The sequence below is a fragment of the Sinocyclocheilus rhinocerous genome, unplaced genomic scaffold, assembly GCF_001515625.1.
Source record: "Sinocyclocheilus rhinocerous isolate Xijiao unplaced genomic scaffold, SAMN03320098_v1.1 scaffold705, whole genome shotgun sequence".
Classification (NCBI taxonomy): Eukaryota; Metazoa; Chordata; class Actinopteri; order Cypriniformes; family Cyprinidae; genus Sinocyclocheilus; species Sinocyclocheilus rhinocerous.
Genome location: NW_015630576.1, coordinates 962811 through 976506, shown reverse-complemented (window position 1 = coordinate 976506; position 13696 = coordinate 962811). Strand labels below are relative to the sequence as shown.

Genomic DNA, 13696 nt, shown 5'->3' with positions numbered 1-13696 from the left:
TATATATACATATATATATATATATATATATATATATATATATATATATATATATATCAGTTACTACTTTGTCAGGCTAACTTACAGTATCTCCTTTGTCTCTTTTTTACAGGGACCTATGGGCCCCCGTGGACCCCCTGGACCTCCTGGATCTGCTGTGAGTAACTTAGCACATATTTTAAACCAGCTGCATATTGGATTTTTAGCTTATTTTAGCTTAAATAAAGCTAAAAACAAGATAATATTTTAAGACAAATATACACCATGCAGTTGGAGATAAATATACACAGTACAGTTGTAGCATTTTTCTTAAAACCCATTTTCAAAAATGTATTATTTTCAAATTCATGACTGATTTTATGACTGCTATTTGCAACCCGGGAAAATCAGAATAGATTCATTTTAATTAGATCCACCCAGGAAGTCAAAATGAGCTACTACCTATTTCCTCAAGGCTTATTTTAACATTTAATGGCACTGTGTTCCTCAGGTTTGTGCCTCTTATAATTTGTGCCCTTTGTCCTCCTCTACAGGGACCCCAAGGATTTACTGGTCCCCCTGGTGAGCCTGGTGAGGCTGGTTCTCCTGTGAGTATCTAAACAAATCACCTCTGCACTCATCATCTCAAACACACAGCTTTTTCTTAGCAAATAGCATAAATAACAAAAAACCTGATTGTATGTCCTCTACTGACTTTTTAAGAAGAGTTAGCAGTTAAACCCTAGAAATCGGAGGTAATTGTACCTGCTTACATGTACCCAAATTAATATTACTCTCACATACTTACATATGTGACTCCAGTTTGACTCATTTGGGTCAAATGAGGTCAAAAGGGTACAGGGTTCATGAATCTTCAGCCACCTAGATTTTTTTTCCCCACTCAGTGGATGCATGACATCCAGTCTGTGCATATGTATAACAGAATGTCTCTTACTGGCAAGCAAAAAGTCATTTTAGTCGATATTTCACTTTGTTTTCTTCTGGATAATTCACACCACCAAAGTGTGACTCACTCATGCCGCCACAATGTGAAACACATAAATACACTCACATGGACACAAATGTTTTTTCCTAACCTAGATTTTTTTTCTGCTGCTTTCCTGGTTTAGGGTCCAATGGGTCCCCGTGGTTCAGCTGGTCCCCCTGGAAAGAACGGAGAGGATGTAAGTTATCTACACAACCACAACATTTTAGTTTAAGAAGATATAAGGAGCTTTTAAAAAACAAAAACTTTATTAGTTTATGCAGTTTACTTCAATTTATAGTGCTGTAAAATGCTTCAACTAAGATTTCAGGAAACCAAGCGTTGTATTTATCAACGTCAAACAGAAACGGATAAAGAGACATTAGGAAACAGTGACAGTGAAATAGCAAACATTTCTCATAATTCATTCTAAAAAGACTTTAGGGTTTAAACAATGCCTCATTCTTTTCATTCAGTTTGTTTCTCTTTTCTCATCTGTTTTTCTCTGACTCTGTAGGGTGAGTCTGGCAAACCCGGACGCCCTGGTGAGCGCGGACCCTCTGGCGCACAGGTGAGTGTTGCCAAAAGGACTCTTAACAGGATTTCTTATAATTGCATTCTGTTAGTTAGTAGCATTGTAGTGTATGAGAAAGAGAATTGGCTGTAACATCTTTCTCATTCTATCTAGGGTGCTCGTGGATTCCCCGGAACCCCTGGACTTCCAGGCATCAAGGGACACAGAGTGAGTTCTCTAGATCTAGGAAGTGATTCCTCTTGCTTGATGAATATCAACTTATGTCCACATTACTCAAATCTTTATGTGCATCCTCTGCACCTCAGGGATTCAGCGGTCTAGATGGAGCTAAGGGAGATACTGGCCCTGCTGGACCTAAGGTGAAATCAGAATTACAATCAATATCACACTTTAAACCTGAAGTTCAAAGTAAGCAGACCACTTAACATGCTGCTCTACCCATTAGGGTGAGCCTGGTGCCGCTGGTGAGAACGGAACTCCTGGAGCTATGGTAAGAAATTTCATGAATTTCATCCTATTTTCAACATCTACTGTACATTTGTAGTTCTTTTCTAATGTAACACTGTTTCCCAGGGTCCTCGTGGTCTGCCTGGCGAGAGAGGCCGCTCTGGTCCTCCTGGTGCTGCTGTAAGTAACCTTATAAGCATAAACTTTACTAATGTTGTAATATATGACTTACGTCGCAGTATTATGTTATTTTTAGATGTGACTGTGTACTTTGCAAACAAAGGACAGACATGTATATTGAGCATTTCATGATAGCTTATCATCATTCTGGAAAGACATACTGCGCTTTTTGAATCATTTTAAATGGGTTGAGATCATCCCTCAAACATAAAACACAGCATTTGCCTAAATCCTGTCCTCTGCAGTGCACAGATTAATATTAATAATGAATAAGTTCCAAATAATAATGATTTCTCAATTTTTCAGGGTGCTCGTGGTAACGATGGTGCCGCCGGAGCTGCTGGTCCTCCTGTAAGTAGCCTTTTTTTTTTAAATATGAGTAATGAAATATGAGTAAAAAGGATAACTTAAGCTAACTATAATTTATTTTCTCTCTCTATTTTTAGGGCCCAACTGGCCCTGCTGGTCCCCCAGGATTCCCTGGTGGCCCTGGATCTAAGGTAAAAAAAATACTCTCATTTGTTCACATGATCACACGTTCAAATTCCAAATCAAACCAAACAGGAGCTAGAGTACCACAAGGTGGTACTGTAATTGGGCTGATGGAGCCAGATGTTCTTGGCAGCTGTCAGTCATCTCAATTATGTAGGCCAATAATTAATGCCTAGTAAATGTGTTAGTAGGTCAAAGCTGACAAACAAACTTCTCCTCTAGCATCATAGAAATACACAACACTGCATTTACATTGAGGGTTGAGATGACCCTTGTGGCACTTCAAAGGTGTTATGTTGACCCATCTCACTCTTACACTTTGCTTTCTCCAGGGAGAGGTTGGTGCTCAGGGAACTCGTGGTGCAGAGGGACCCCAGGGAGCCCGTGGTGAGCCTGGTAATCCTGGACCTGCTGGTGCTGCTGGACCCGCTGTGAGTGAATCTTTTTATATATTACATTATCTAAATGTTTTAATCTTAAGTCTTAAATTTAAATTATTTGCACACTTCAGTTGACAACCTTGTCCATTTTGCATTCCTTCTGCTGTAGGGTAACAATGGAGCTGATGGTGCCCCTGGTCTTAAGGGTGCTCCTGTAAGTATTGTCTTAATCTTTATCAACAAATGCTCTTCTTCTTGATAAAAGTTCATATTTAGGTCAAAATATTTCCTCTTCCTGAATTAGAACATTGGTGTTAGTAAATAACAGCCGCATATTTGTTTCTCTCTGCTGCCACCTGCAGGGCGCTCCTGGTATTGCTGGTGCTCCTGGTTTCCCTGGACCACGTGGTCCTTCTGGAGCTGCTGGAGCTGCTGGTGCCCCTGGCCCTAAGGGTAACACTGTAAGTGTCCATTTCTTCTCAGATCATGAGCTACATTTTTTACACAAAATATGAATTATTTTACACATTTACTTTTTTGTTTTTTTAAAGAAAAGGCCATTCTGCCTATTTCTTCTTGACTATTTTTGTTCGTTTTACAGGGTGAGTTCGGTGCCTCTGGTGCCAAAGGAGAGGCTGGTGCTAAGGGAGAGGCTGTAAGTATAAACTTCACTTATCAATCTTATCATGCAAATTTTGGTAAAACATTCTACAGCTTTGCAAAAAAAAAATCATTGCCCTAGTACTGATTTTTCATAAAGCAACTCTGCTGTTGACTTTTACAATCATTTCTAACTATCTTCTATTTCTTGTGTGCTTACCCAGGGTGCCCAAGGAGTTCAGGGTCCCCCTGGCCCCCCTGGTGAGGAAGGCAAGAGAGGAGCTCGTGGTGAGCCCGGTTCTGCCGGTGTACGCGGATCCCCTGGTGAACGTGTATGTACCCACATCAAACCTCTCAGTTTGTAAGAACCTTAAAAGTGGCCCTGACCATAACAGTTACACACCTCTTTGTGCAGGGTGCTCCTGGTGCTCGTGGTTTCCCTGGTGCTGATGGATCTTCAGGTCCTAAGGTGAGTCTACAAAAGATATAAAACATCCTTTTTAAGTTAGCAATTAAGCAGAAAATTTGTGCAAAATCTGTTTAGGGTATTATCGTATTCATACACCATATTTCACCAATGGTAAATAGTGATCATGATAAATGCAACACTCCCTGATCTTAATAACAGGGTGCCACTGGTGAGCGTGGAGGCCCTGGAGTTGTTGGACCTAAGGGTGCCACTGGTGAGCCTGGTCGCAATGGTGAACCTGGTATGCCAGGATCCAAGGTGAGAATGCTGATATCAGCAGGAATGCTATACGTCGTTTGGTTGTATTGTTTGTGTATTAATGTGTCTGTTAATACTGTTAGTACTGTTTGACCCCCTCTATCTTCATTTTCATAACAGGGTATGACTGGTAGCCCTGGCAGCCCTGGACCTGATGGAAAGACCGGATCTTCTGTGAGTGCCTCACACAATTCTCCATAATGTCACAACAAACCATCGGCTCCACATTCACTCTATTCCCATACTGTACAAAATAATATCCATGAAAACTCTTGCTGAGATGTTTAATTACAGCACAGTCAAAAATGCACACACTGCATACCCAGAGATTCATACAGGGTGGGTAAGGATCAAACTCACAGGTCTTGTTGTTTCATTTTTTACAGGGTGCTCCTGGACAAGATGGCCGCCCTGGACCACCTGGCCCCGTTGGAGCCAGAGGACAGCCTGGTGTCATGGGATTCCCTGGACCTAAGGGTGCTGCTGTGAGTGATCCTTATTCTCTTTAAAAAGTCAATATGCTCACTGTATAGCCAAATTGCAGACAATCAGGCCTTGATGGTTTCTTTTCTATGTATAAGAGACTTTTGAGGTCAGATTCAATGTGTAATTGTTACTAAACACTTTCTAAATTTGATGTTTACTTCTGCCCCTGTACAGGGTGAGGCTGGCAAACCCGGTGAGAGAGGTGTGATGGGTGCTATTGGTGCCACTGTAAGTAGCTATAGCCTTTGTTTTCCACACCACAGTCAAGCTTGTTTGGTTCATAGTGTTGAAGTACGTTGCTTATTCTATTGTGTTTTGTATTGAACTATAGGGCGCTCCCGGTAAGGATGGTGATGTTGGTGCCCCTGGTGCCTCTGGACCTGCTGTAAGTAGCACTTCAGTATCCCATGAGGCATTTGCCATATGGTTTCTTGTCATTTAATGTTATTTGAGTCTCATTTAAAACAGCGTTCCTGCTAATCCATCATACAAACGGTTTCAAAATGTTTATATATTGGCCAGCATTAAAATACATCTTCAGCTTCAATCTACTACATTATAAGAATGCTCTCTATAACATTGAAATATAGTTACTCTAATGAACCACTTTGGCTATAGTGTCTCATGATATTTTTTTATGAATAGGGGCCTGCTGGTGAGAGAGGTGAACAGGGACCTGCTGGTCCTCCTGGATTCCAGGTGAGTGAGTTTCTCATCTTACTCAACCCAAAGCACAATATTTTTGTTAAAGGCATTGACATTGGTGTGCTCATCTCTTTGTTGTGCATCTGAATGACAGGGTCTGTCAGGACCTCAGGGTGCTACTGGTGAGCCTGGCAAATCTGGTGAGCAGGTAAGTTGCTAGCCAGTGTGTTGATATGAAACTGCCGTTTATTTTGTATAAACTTAAGGCTGTGAACTTTTCGTTTTTTATAAAATAATTAGAGGGGATTTATGGGGATCAATGCTTGCAAGGATACTTACGCTTAAAGGACATTTAAGCATGGAGTTTGGGCTATGGGCGACAGTAATTAAGTCCCTCAGAAACCCTCATTAGAAATAAAAGGCCTGGTGATACAATACTAATTTGCCTTCTTTGGCGTATTACAGGGTCTTCCTGGAGAGGCTGGAGCTTCTGGACCTGCTGGATCCAGAGTGAGTATCTACAGCATGATCGCCAAATGGCACATAGTCCATAAAGCTGACTGTAGTTCTAGATATATTAGATGGACAAGAACTGAAGGTATCTCTCTGTACTTTCTACCCAGGGTGACAGAGGATTCCCTGGTGAGCGTGGTGCCCCTGGCTCTGCTGGTCCTGCTGGTGCCCGTGGTTCTCCTGGTGCAGCTGGTAACGATGGTGCCAAGGTGAGTCTCACCTGTCCTTGATGTCATACCACACATTTACAGCGATTGGCTAAGCAAAATCTGAAGGATACTCTTCAATGTGAATCAAACTCCTGAAGTGTACGATAGCACAGTACTGATGAATATGTATTAACATTAAGATGACCTTTTCTGGCTTCCTTAGGGTGATGCTGGTGCCCCAGGTGCCCCTGGCGCTCAGGGTCCTCCCGGACTTCAAGGAATGCCTGGCGATCGTGGTGCTGCTGGTCTGCCCGGTCTTAAGGGTGACAGAGTGAGTACTAATGACGCACTTTTCTGAACTTTCATGACAAAAAAAAAATCAGTACTAATGCACAGCAAACTGAGCAACTGAACTGAATAGCGCAAACTCTCAAAACTCATGATAATCTCTTATCCCAGGGTGACCAAGGTGCCAAGGGTGTTGATGGTGCCCTTGGTAAAGATGGCATCCGTGGTATGACTGGACCAATTGGACCTCCTGGACCTGCTGGAGCTCCTGGTGACAAGGTGAGTGTCTTTTGAGCTAGATTCCATATATCCATAATGTATCCATCTCACAAAGTTGAAGAACATATTCAACCATGGTTCTATCATTTGTATTTTAACATAGGGAGAGACTGGTGCTCCTGGACTTGTTGGACCTAATGGTGCCCGTGGACCACCTGTAAGCATAATGCTTGACTTTTAGATAGACACATATGCTACATAAAATTGACCATTAAAATGATCTGATAGCATCACCTTTTCTTCAATTACAAATAGGGTGAGCGTGGAGAGACTGGTCCTTCTGGACCCGCTGGATTTGCTGGACCTCCTGTGAGTAACAAACTCTAGTATATATATCCTTATAAAATGTTTAACTATTACAGGCCAGTTCTTATTTCAAACATCTAATTTCTGTCCAACAGGGTGCCGATGGTCTGCCTGGTGCTAAGGGAGAGTCTGGAGACAATGGTGCAAAGGGTGACGCTGGTGCTCCAGGACCTGCCGGAGCGACTGGTGCCCCCGGACCTCAGGTGTGATCATCTTCTGAGATAATCTTCTCACCCAAAACAGACTTGTGCTCTTTTAGGGTTATAACATTTGACCCACGTAGTCATAGTTTGTTTACTAATGTTGACACGCACATTATTAATCAAAATGATTTGTGCTATACAGGGTCCTGTTGGTGCTACTGGATCCAAGGGTGCCCGTGGTGCTGCTGGTCCTCCAGTGAGTATGACTTCCTTAATTTGATATTTTTGGGTGTTCTGTTTGTACTTGCCAGAATTAAAAATTACATTAAGACACTTGTAAATGACATATTTCAATTGAGCTAATCCATTTTTACATTTTTGTTAAGGGTGCTACTGGCTTCCCTGGTGCTGCTGGCCGAGTTGGACCTCCCGGCTCTGCTGTAAGAATCTCTACAACACTGATATAGATAGTACTAATTAATACATCAAAGTAGTAACAGTAATCCTCTTCCGTAATTAACAATGGTTCTCTAATTGCTTCTTGTATTAGGGAAACGCTGGACCCCCAGGACCTTCTGGAGTCCCTGGTAAAGAGGGCCAGAAAGGTAACCGTGGTGAGACTGGACCTGCTGGGCGCACTGGTGAAGTTGGTGCTGCTGGACCACCTGGTGCCCCTGGTGAGAAAGGAAATCCTGGAGCTGAGGGTCCTTCCGTAAGTCTTTCCTGCCAATCAATAACATAATTGCTTTATCTTCTGGCCTTGTCAAATACATGACCATAACCAGAGTATTTAGGAATCAATTGCAGTGTCTTGCAAAATTATTAGGATGTCTTAACCAGTTCTCTCAAATCCTCACGCTGGCAGTGTTATATATGCACAACATATTGCCTTTGGTCTCATCTGACCACAAAATCTTTTCCAACATCGCAACTGGCCAAATGCGATGCCTGTTGGCAAACTGCAGACATGCTTTACTATAGTTCTTTTTGCATAGTGATCAGTAAACTCTGTATCTCCTTATTACTGGCCTCTCAGTTTCTTCTTCACAAGTCATCCGCACCAAAAAAGACAAGATGGTTTAAAAAAGATTTGGATATTTGTATTCTTTTCTTAATTTATGGATTTGTTTTGTTTTATGTGCTTTAGTCTTAATTTTCATAGTTATCTTACATCCAGTTTATAACTTGAATAATTGTTCTTCAACTGTGAGTTTTCTGTCTACCACCAGTGGTAGTTATTTAATTGATTATTGGTAGAGTCCAATTCTAAGACCACTGTGTGCTTGTTAGCACAACTGGTTGTCATAGTTCATTCTCTGCTAGAGGGAAATACGATTCATCCTCTGTCTTCCTGTCCATGTCTGATGTCCATGCTAGTATAGATTGGTAGATATTTAGCTGTAACAATTTCTAGTTATAAAAACACACACTGTCTAATAAAGGCATAAGGAAATACAGATATTGTCTGTGATGTACCTCCTATTTAAAATCACTAATATTCCACTAATACTTTTCTTACAGGGCTCTGCTGGTATCCCTGGACCTCAAGGTATTGGTGGTCAGCGTGGTATTGTTGGTCTCCCTGGCCAGAGAGGCGAGCGTGGTTTCCCTGGTCTCGCCGGCCCATCTGTGAGTATTCTGGCTCCCTTGTTTTACTCTCTCTGATGTCTCAATTGAACACAAGAATTCCTCCACAGCACACAAATATCTCATGTACTTCCATACAATCATGGGCTATGTTTGTTTTATTCAGCCAGTATCTACTTTCAAGTGTTTATCTTGATGGATCTTAAGCATCAATCAGCTTTCATTATTGTCTTCATCATGCCATTTAGGGAGAGCCTGGCAAACAAGGACCATCTGGTCCCTCTGGTGAGCGTGGACCTCCTGGACCCATGGGACCCCCTGGATTGGCTGGATCTCCTGGCGAGCCTGGTCGTGAGGTGAGGATGTACACCTATATAAAAATACTTACCTACATAAATGAAACCATAAATATCATCCTGCCTTGGTGACATTATGTAATTTGCTTTACATTAGGGTACTCCAGGTAATGAGGGCTCTGCTGGACGTGATGGTGCTTCTGGCCCCAAGGTGAGCTGCAGTGTTCATAGTTTCCCATACAAGTCAAACCCCTACACCACACATTAGGCTTTGTAACTGAGATTGTGTCCCTGTTGTGCTCCCAACATAGGGTGACCGTGGTGAGACTGGCGCTGCTGGCACCCCCGGTGCTCCTGGACCTTCTGGTTCTCCTGGACCCATTGGCCCTGCTGGAAAGACTGGTGATCGTGGAGAGTCTGTAAGTGTCCCATCTCTAATAAGGAAATGAACTGTTGATGGCTTAAAAAGCATGGGAGTATTGTAACTCATCTGTTTTTTTCTTCTTCTTAGGGTCCTGCTGGTCCTGCCGGTGCTGCTGGCCCTGCTGGTCCCCGTGGACCCGCTGTAAGTCCCGACTCAAACCTCAAAAGAATTGCATAACCAGAGTCTATGTGTAGCTCCATCTGTGATACACACTGTATTGTCATCTGAGGTGTAATGTCTTTATCCAGGGACCCTCTGGAGCTCGTGGAGACAAGGGTGAGACTGGTGAGGCTGGTGAGAGAGGCATGAAGGGACACAGAGGATTTACAGGAATGCAGGGACCCCCAGGACCTTCTGTAAGTGACTCTATAAATCTCGAATATAATATCTGTAGCTTGAATACTGTTTTTAATGTTTTTTTATTCTTGTCCCTAGGGACCCTCTGGAGAGCCTGGACCTGCTGGATCTTCTGGAGCCGCTGGACCTAGAGTATGTATTATTATTATAGTAATTATTATAACATACATTTTGCTGCATATTTGTACTTCCATCATTTCTCTGCTTTGATCAAGAATTTGAAGCATATACACAGTGGCCTGAGTGTGTTTCGGAGATCATTCTGATTGGTTTTGGATGTTTCTGTTTTTGTATTAATAGGGCCCTGCTGGATCTGCTGGAGCCACTGGTAAGGATGGTATGAGCGGACTTCCTGGACCCATTGGACCTCCTGGACCCCGTGGTCGCAGTGGAGAAATTGGACCATCTGTGGGTGATTCTTTCCTTTTCTACATCACAGTGAATCCAGAAAACCAAATATACACTTTAACCCCACCATATTTGGTTTACTCTGTCGTATAGGGACCTCCTGGATCTCCCGGACTCCCTGGACCTCCTGGACCCTCTGGTGGTGGATTTGATATCGGCTTCATTGCCCAGCCACAGGAGAAGGCCCCTGATCCCTTCCGCTCATACCGTGCCGACGATGCCAATGTGATGCGCGACCGTGACCTCGAGGTTGACACCACCCTCAAGTCCCTGAGCCAACAGATTGAGAGCATCATCAGCCCAGATGGCACCAAGAAGAATCCTGCACGCACTTGCCGTGACCTGAAGATGTGCCACCCAGACTGGAAGAGCGGTACGTTCCCTTTCTCCATTGCATGACAATTTTAAATTCCTAAATTCGAAAGTCATTTTACATTTCTCACCCTGCATTGCCATGCCTAGATTAATCCCGTTCCTCTCAAAAATAAAACACAGGCGAGTACTGGATTGACCCTGACCAGGGCTGCAACCAGGATGCCATCAAGGTCTACTGCAACATGGAAACTGGTGAGACCTGCGTCTACCCAGCTGAGTCCTCCATTCCCAAGAAGAACTGGTACACAAGCAAGAACATCAAGGAGAAGAAGCACGTCTGGTTCGGAGAGGCCATGACCGATGGCTTCCAGGTGAGGATGTCAACTAGGCCAAAAAGTATAACATGTTTTGTCCCCATATGTCTGTTTATTATATTTGCTGATTTTCTCGTGCTTTCCTCTCAAAACCTACAGTTCGAGTATGGCAGCGAGGGCTCTAAGCCTGAGGATGTCAACATTCAGCTCACCTTCCTGCGCCTCATGTCCACTGAGGCCTCCCAGAATATCACATACCACTGCAAGAACAGCATTGCATACATGGACCAGGCTTCTGGCAACCTGAAGAAGGCTCTTCTGCTGCAGGGCTCCAATGAGATCGAGATCAGAGCAGAGGGCAACAGCCGCTTCACATACAGTGTCACTGAGGATGGTTGCACGGTGAGATCTCCATATTTATCTTTTCTTGATGTGACCATCACACAGTCTTAATACAACAACAGTACAGTTCATTTGAATGTGGGAGCTAAAACAAGATAAACTGTTAAAATGACAGTTAATATCAAAGCATGACTTCAATGTGATTATTCATTTAGCAGTAGCTTGTATCTGAATTAACTTCCATATGAGAATAAAAGCAGAAAGGTATTAATTCAAGGTAAAAAGCGATTACTAATTTATCAACATAAATGTTTGCTATTATAGCAACGTAAGGAATGGTTTTGTATAGGCTCTAATTCTATCCCTGTTTTCCTTCTTTACATCTCTTCAGTCGCACACCGGTGCGTGGGGCAAGACAGTCATCGACTACAAAACAACAAAAACATCCCGTCTGCCTATTATTGACATCGCCCCTATGGACGTTGGTGCACCTAATCAGGAATTTGGCATTGAAGTTGGCCCAGTCTGCTTCTTGTAAAAAAGAAATCTGGACTTGAGATTGTTTGTGTGCGTGTGTGTTTTTTTCTAGCAATCATCTCTCTAAAATCTTTTCTATGCATTAAAATCAAACCCTAGAATTCAATTTGGCTGTCCAAATGGTCCACTTGCTTAGACCTGCGCTTCAGAAGACAGTGGTTGTGTGTTATCAGGCTTTTTTTGGACCACTATTTTGTCACCACCCACACTGAGGATACCTTAGAAGACTCATTTGTTTCACTGGCAACAAGAAAATAATATATACTTATAAAGTGTAAAATCCCCCTGGAGTTTAAAGAAACATCATTGATGCAAGTGACTTTTTTTTCAACCACTGAGGAAGGACAATGAAAGAGCAAAACCAAATGCTTTGTACCATGTTCAGGTGTTAAATAAATCTGTAAAATGACATTTAAGTGTCTTTGTGTTATACCCATTAGGACCACCGGGTGCGGAATGCCAACGTTCCTCTCAAGAGTCACACAAAGTACATCTAGTAGAGACAGGGGTTCAACTTTGTTTTGATGTCTTATGGCTACCTCAAAAAAAGAAACCTGCAATTCCCAGTGTTGACCAACACCAGGTCAGGATTTTACTTGGCAGAAGTATGGTTAAAGGATCAAGTGACAGCTGTAAAGGTGCTATTTCCTCATGAGGTCCTGTCAGCAAGAAATTCTAGAGTTTTGCTTTTTCTAAAAGTAATGTATTGTTCGTTGCTTTTGCTCACAGGGCCTTTGGTGCTAAAGAAATCCTAATATCTTGCTGCCCAGTTGTAACAGATACCTCTCTTTCTGAAGTGTAAGCTAAGAGCCAGACAGCAGAGCTTTTGTTAAGAAGCAGTACTGTAGCTGTGATGCACGTAGTCTTTTCAAGTGTAGAATAAGCAGGTGGAGTCTGTTTTTATTTTCCAAACACTTTTGACACTTTTTGGTTGTTGCCTTTTAGTTTCTTTACAAAACATCCCCCAATGTTGTCCAGTTGCTTCCAGCTATATCCCCACTTCTTTCCCATCCTTCAGAATTTTTGTTTTCACCCAGGTTTTTTTTTTAAAGTGTAAAACAGGCAATCAACTAGAAAAGTCCTAAAATGATGAGAGAAGCACACCATAGGGGGGTTAAAACAAGAGGATCTGTACCTATTTTGTATATGTATAATAATTTGAGATGTTTTTAATTATTTTGAATGCTGAAATAAAGCATGTTAAGTGGTCGACCTTATGTTTGTCAGAAGTGATCTTGACTCATCCCTGACTGCCCAATGGACTTGAATGAAGCACAGCTTGCACCTGTTACAGTTGTTTTGACTAAAAGGAAAGATTAAAGAAAATCTCAGAAATGTCTGATACTTTTTGGTGTTTTTTTTTTTTCATGCTGTTGTTACAAAAGTAGTTTTTTATACCACTAAGCAAACTCTACTGAACAAGACATCCTTTGAGCAAAGTAATTTAAAGTTAGCATATGTTAGGAAAAACTGCATGTTCTGAAGCTTGCGTGTACTAACCTGGTGCAGCCTTGAGGTACTTGCAATGACAAAAAAAGTCTTTAAATCGTTGCACTCCCAGATTATGTGCATAATATTCCACTGATAATCCAAATGATCCATTGGTGAATGTCCAGATCAAGACTCATTGTGTTGGTTGATGCTCCAAACTCCACATCTGTTGAAATCATTGGTCATCCGAGCTGTCGAGTATAGTATAATCTGCAAGCAGACGATTCCTTTGACTTGAACGCTGAGAGAGGTGTTGCTGTGAACATATTTGTTTTTAAATGTTTAAAATTATTTAAAAGCATAACTTTTTTTGTGGAGCTTCAACTAAGGAGAACCACTCTTTTGCTGCAGTGTGCACTCAAATACTAAAGGTGGTAGGTGGTAAAGGTGGTAGTCCTGTAGGACACAACAGGGCCATTGTATCTCGTAAGGTATGCAGAGGCTTCCGTAGTGGGGGGCTTGAATATCTGAATCCATGCACTCACTTTCAC

At 42.2% G+C, this 13696-nt stretch overlaps 1 protein-coding gene across 2 annotated transcripts in view; it reads left to right on the top strand.

Moving 5' to 3' along the window:
• The window catches only part of LOC107740634 (collagen alpha-1(I) chain-like), a 21943-nt gene extending 8894 nt beyond the window's left edge, over positions 1-13049 (top strand). Inside the window, exons 7-51 of one of the 2 annotated variants that reach the window (XM_016553117.1) lie at positions 113-157; positions 534-587; positions 1110-1163; positions 1482-1535; positions 1653-1706; positions 1805-1858; positions 1945-1989; positions 2073-2126; positions 2433-2477; positions 2573-2626; positions 2951-3049; positions 3168-3212; positions 3361-3459; positions 3600-3653; positions 3823-3930; positions 4014-4067; positions 4272-4325; positions 4446-4499; positions 4712-4810; positions 4986-5039; positions 5143-5196; positions 5457-5510; positions 5611-5664; positions 5922-5966; positions 6080-6178; positions 6342-6449; positions 6578-6685; positions 6789-6842; positions 6941-6994; positions 7087-7194; positions 7337-7390; positions 7521-7574; positions 7685-7846; positions 8656-8763; positions 8970-9077; positions 9175-9228; positions 9329-9436; positions 9529-9582; positions 9690-9797; positions 9877-9930; positions 10099-10206; positions 10300-10579; positions 10702-10892; positions 10995-11237; positions 11569-13049. In XM_016553117.1, coding sequence (XP_016408603.1) covers positions 113-157; positions 534-587; positions 1110-1163; positions 1482-1535; positions 1653-1706; positions 1805-1858; positions 1945-1989; positions 2073-2126; positions 2433-2477; positions 2573-2626; positions 2951-3049; positions 3168-3212; positions 3361-3459; positions 3600-3653; positions 3823-3930; positions 4014-4067; positions 4272-4325; positions 4446-4499; positions 4712-4810; positions 4986-5039; positions 5143-5196; positions 5457-5510; positions 5611-5664; positions 5922-5966; positions 6080-6178; positions 6342-6449; positions 6578-6685; positions 6789-6842; positions 6941-6994; positions 7087-7194; positions 7337-7390; positions 7521-7574; positions 7685-7846; positions 8656-8763; positions 8970-9077; positions 9175-9228; positions 9329-9436; positions 9529-9582; positions 9690-9797; positions 9877-9930; positions 10099-10206; positions 10300-10579; positions 10702-10892; positions 10995-11237; positions 11569-11715 — 3804 coding nt within the window. In that variant the 3' untranslated portion in view covers positions 11716-13049. Of the gene's footprint in view, positions 1-112; positions 158-533; positions 588-1109; positions 1164-1481; positions 1536-1652; positions 1707-1804; positions 1859-1944; positions 1990-2072; positions 2127-2432; positions 2478-2572; positions 2627-2950; positions 3050-3167; positions 3213-3360; positions 3460-3599; positions 3654-3822; positions 3931-4013; positions 4068-4226; positions 4326-4445; positions 4500-4711; positions 4811-4985; positions 5040-5142; positions 5197-5456; positions 5511-5610; positions 5665-5921; positions 5967-6079; positions 6179-6341; positions 6450-6577; positions 6686-6788; positions 6843-6940; positions 6995-7086; positions 7195-7336; positions 7391-7520; positions 7575-7684; positions 7847-8655; positions 8764-8969; positions 9078-9174; positions 9229-9328; positions 9437-9528; positions 9583-9689; positions 9798-9876; positions 9931-10098; positions 10207-10299; positions 10580-10701; positions 10893-10994; positions 11238-11568 lie in introns of both variants that reach the window. The other variant, XM_016553116.1, reaches the window with a different exon arrangement.
• The last annotated feature ends 647 nt before the right edge of the window (positions 13050-13696 follow it).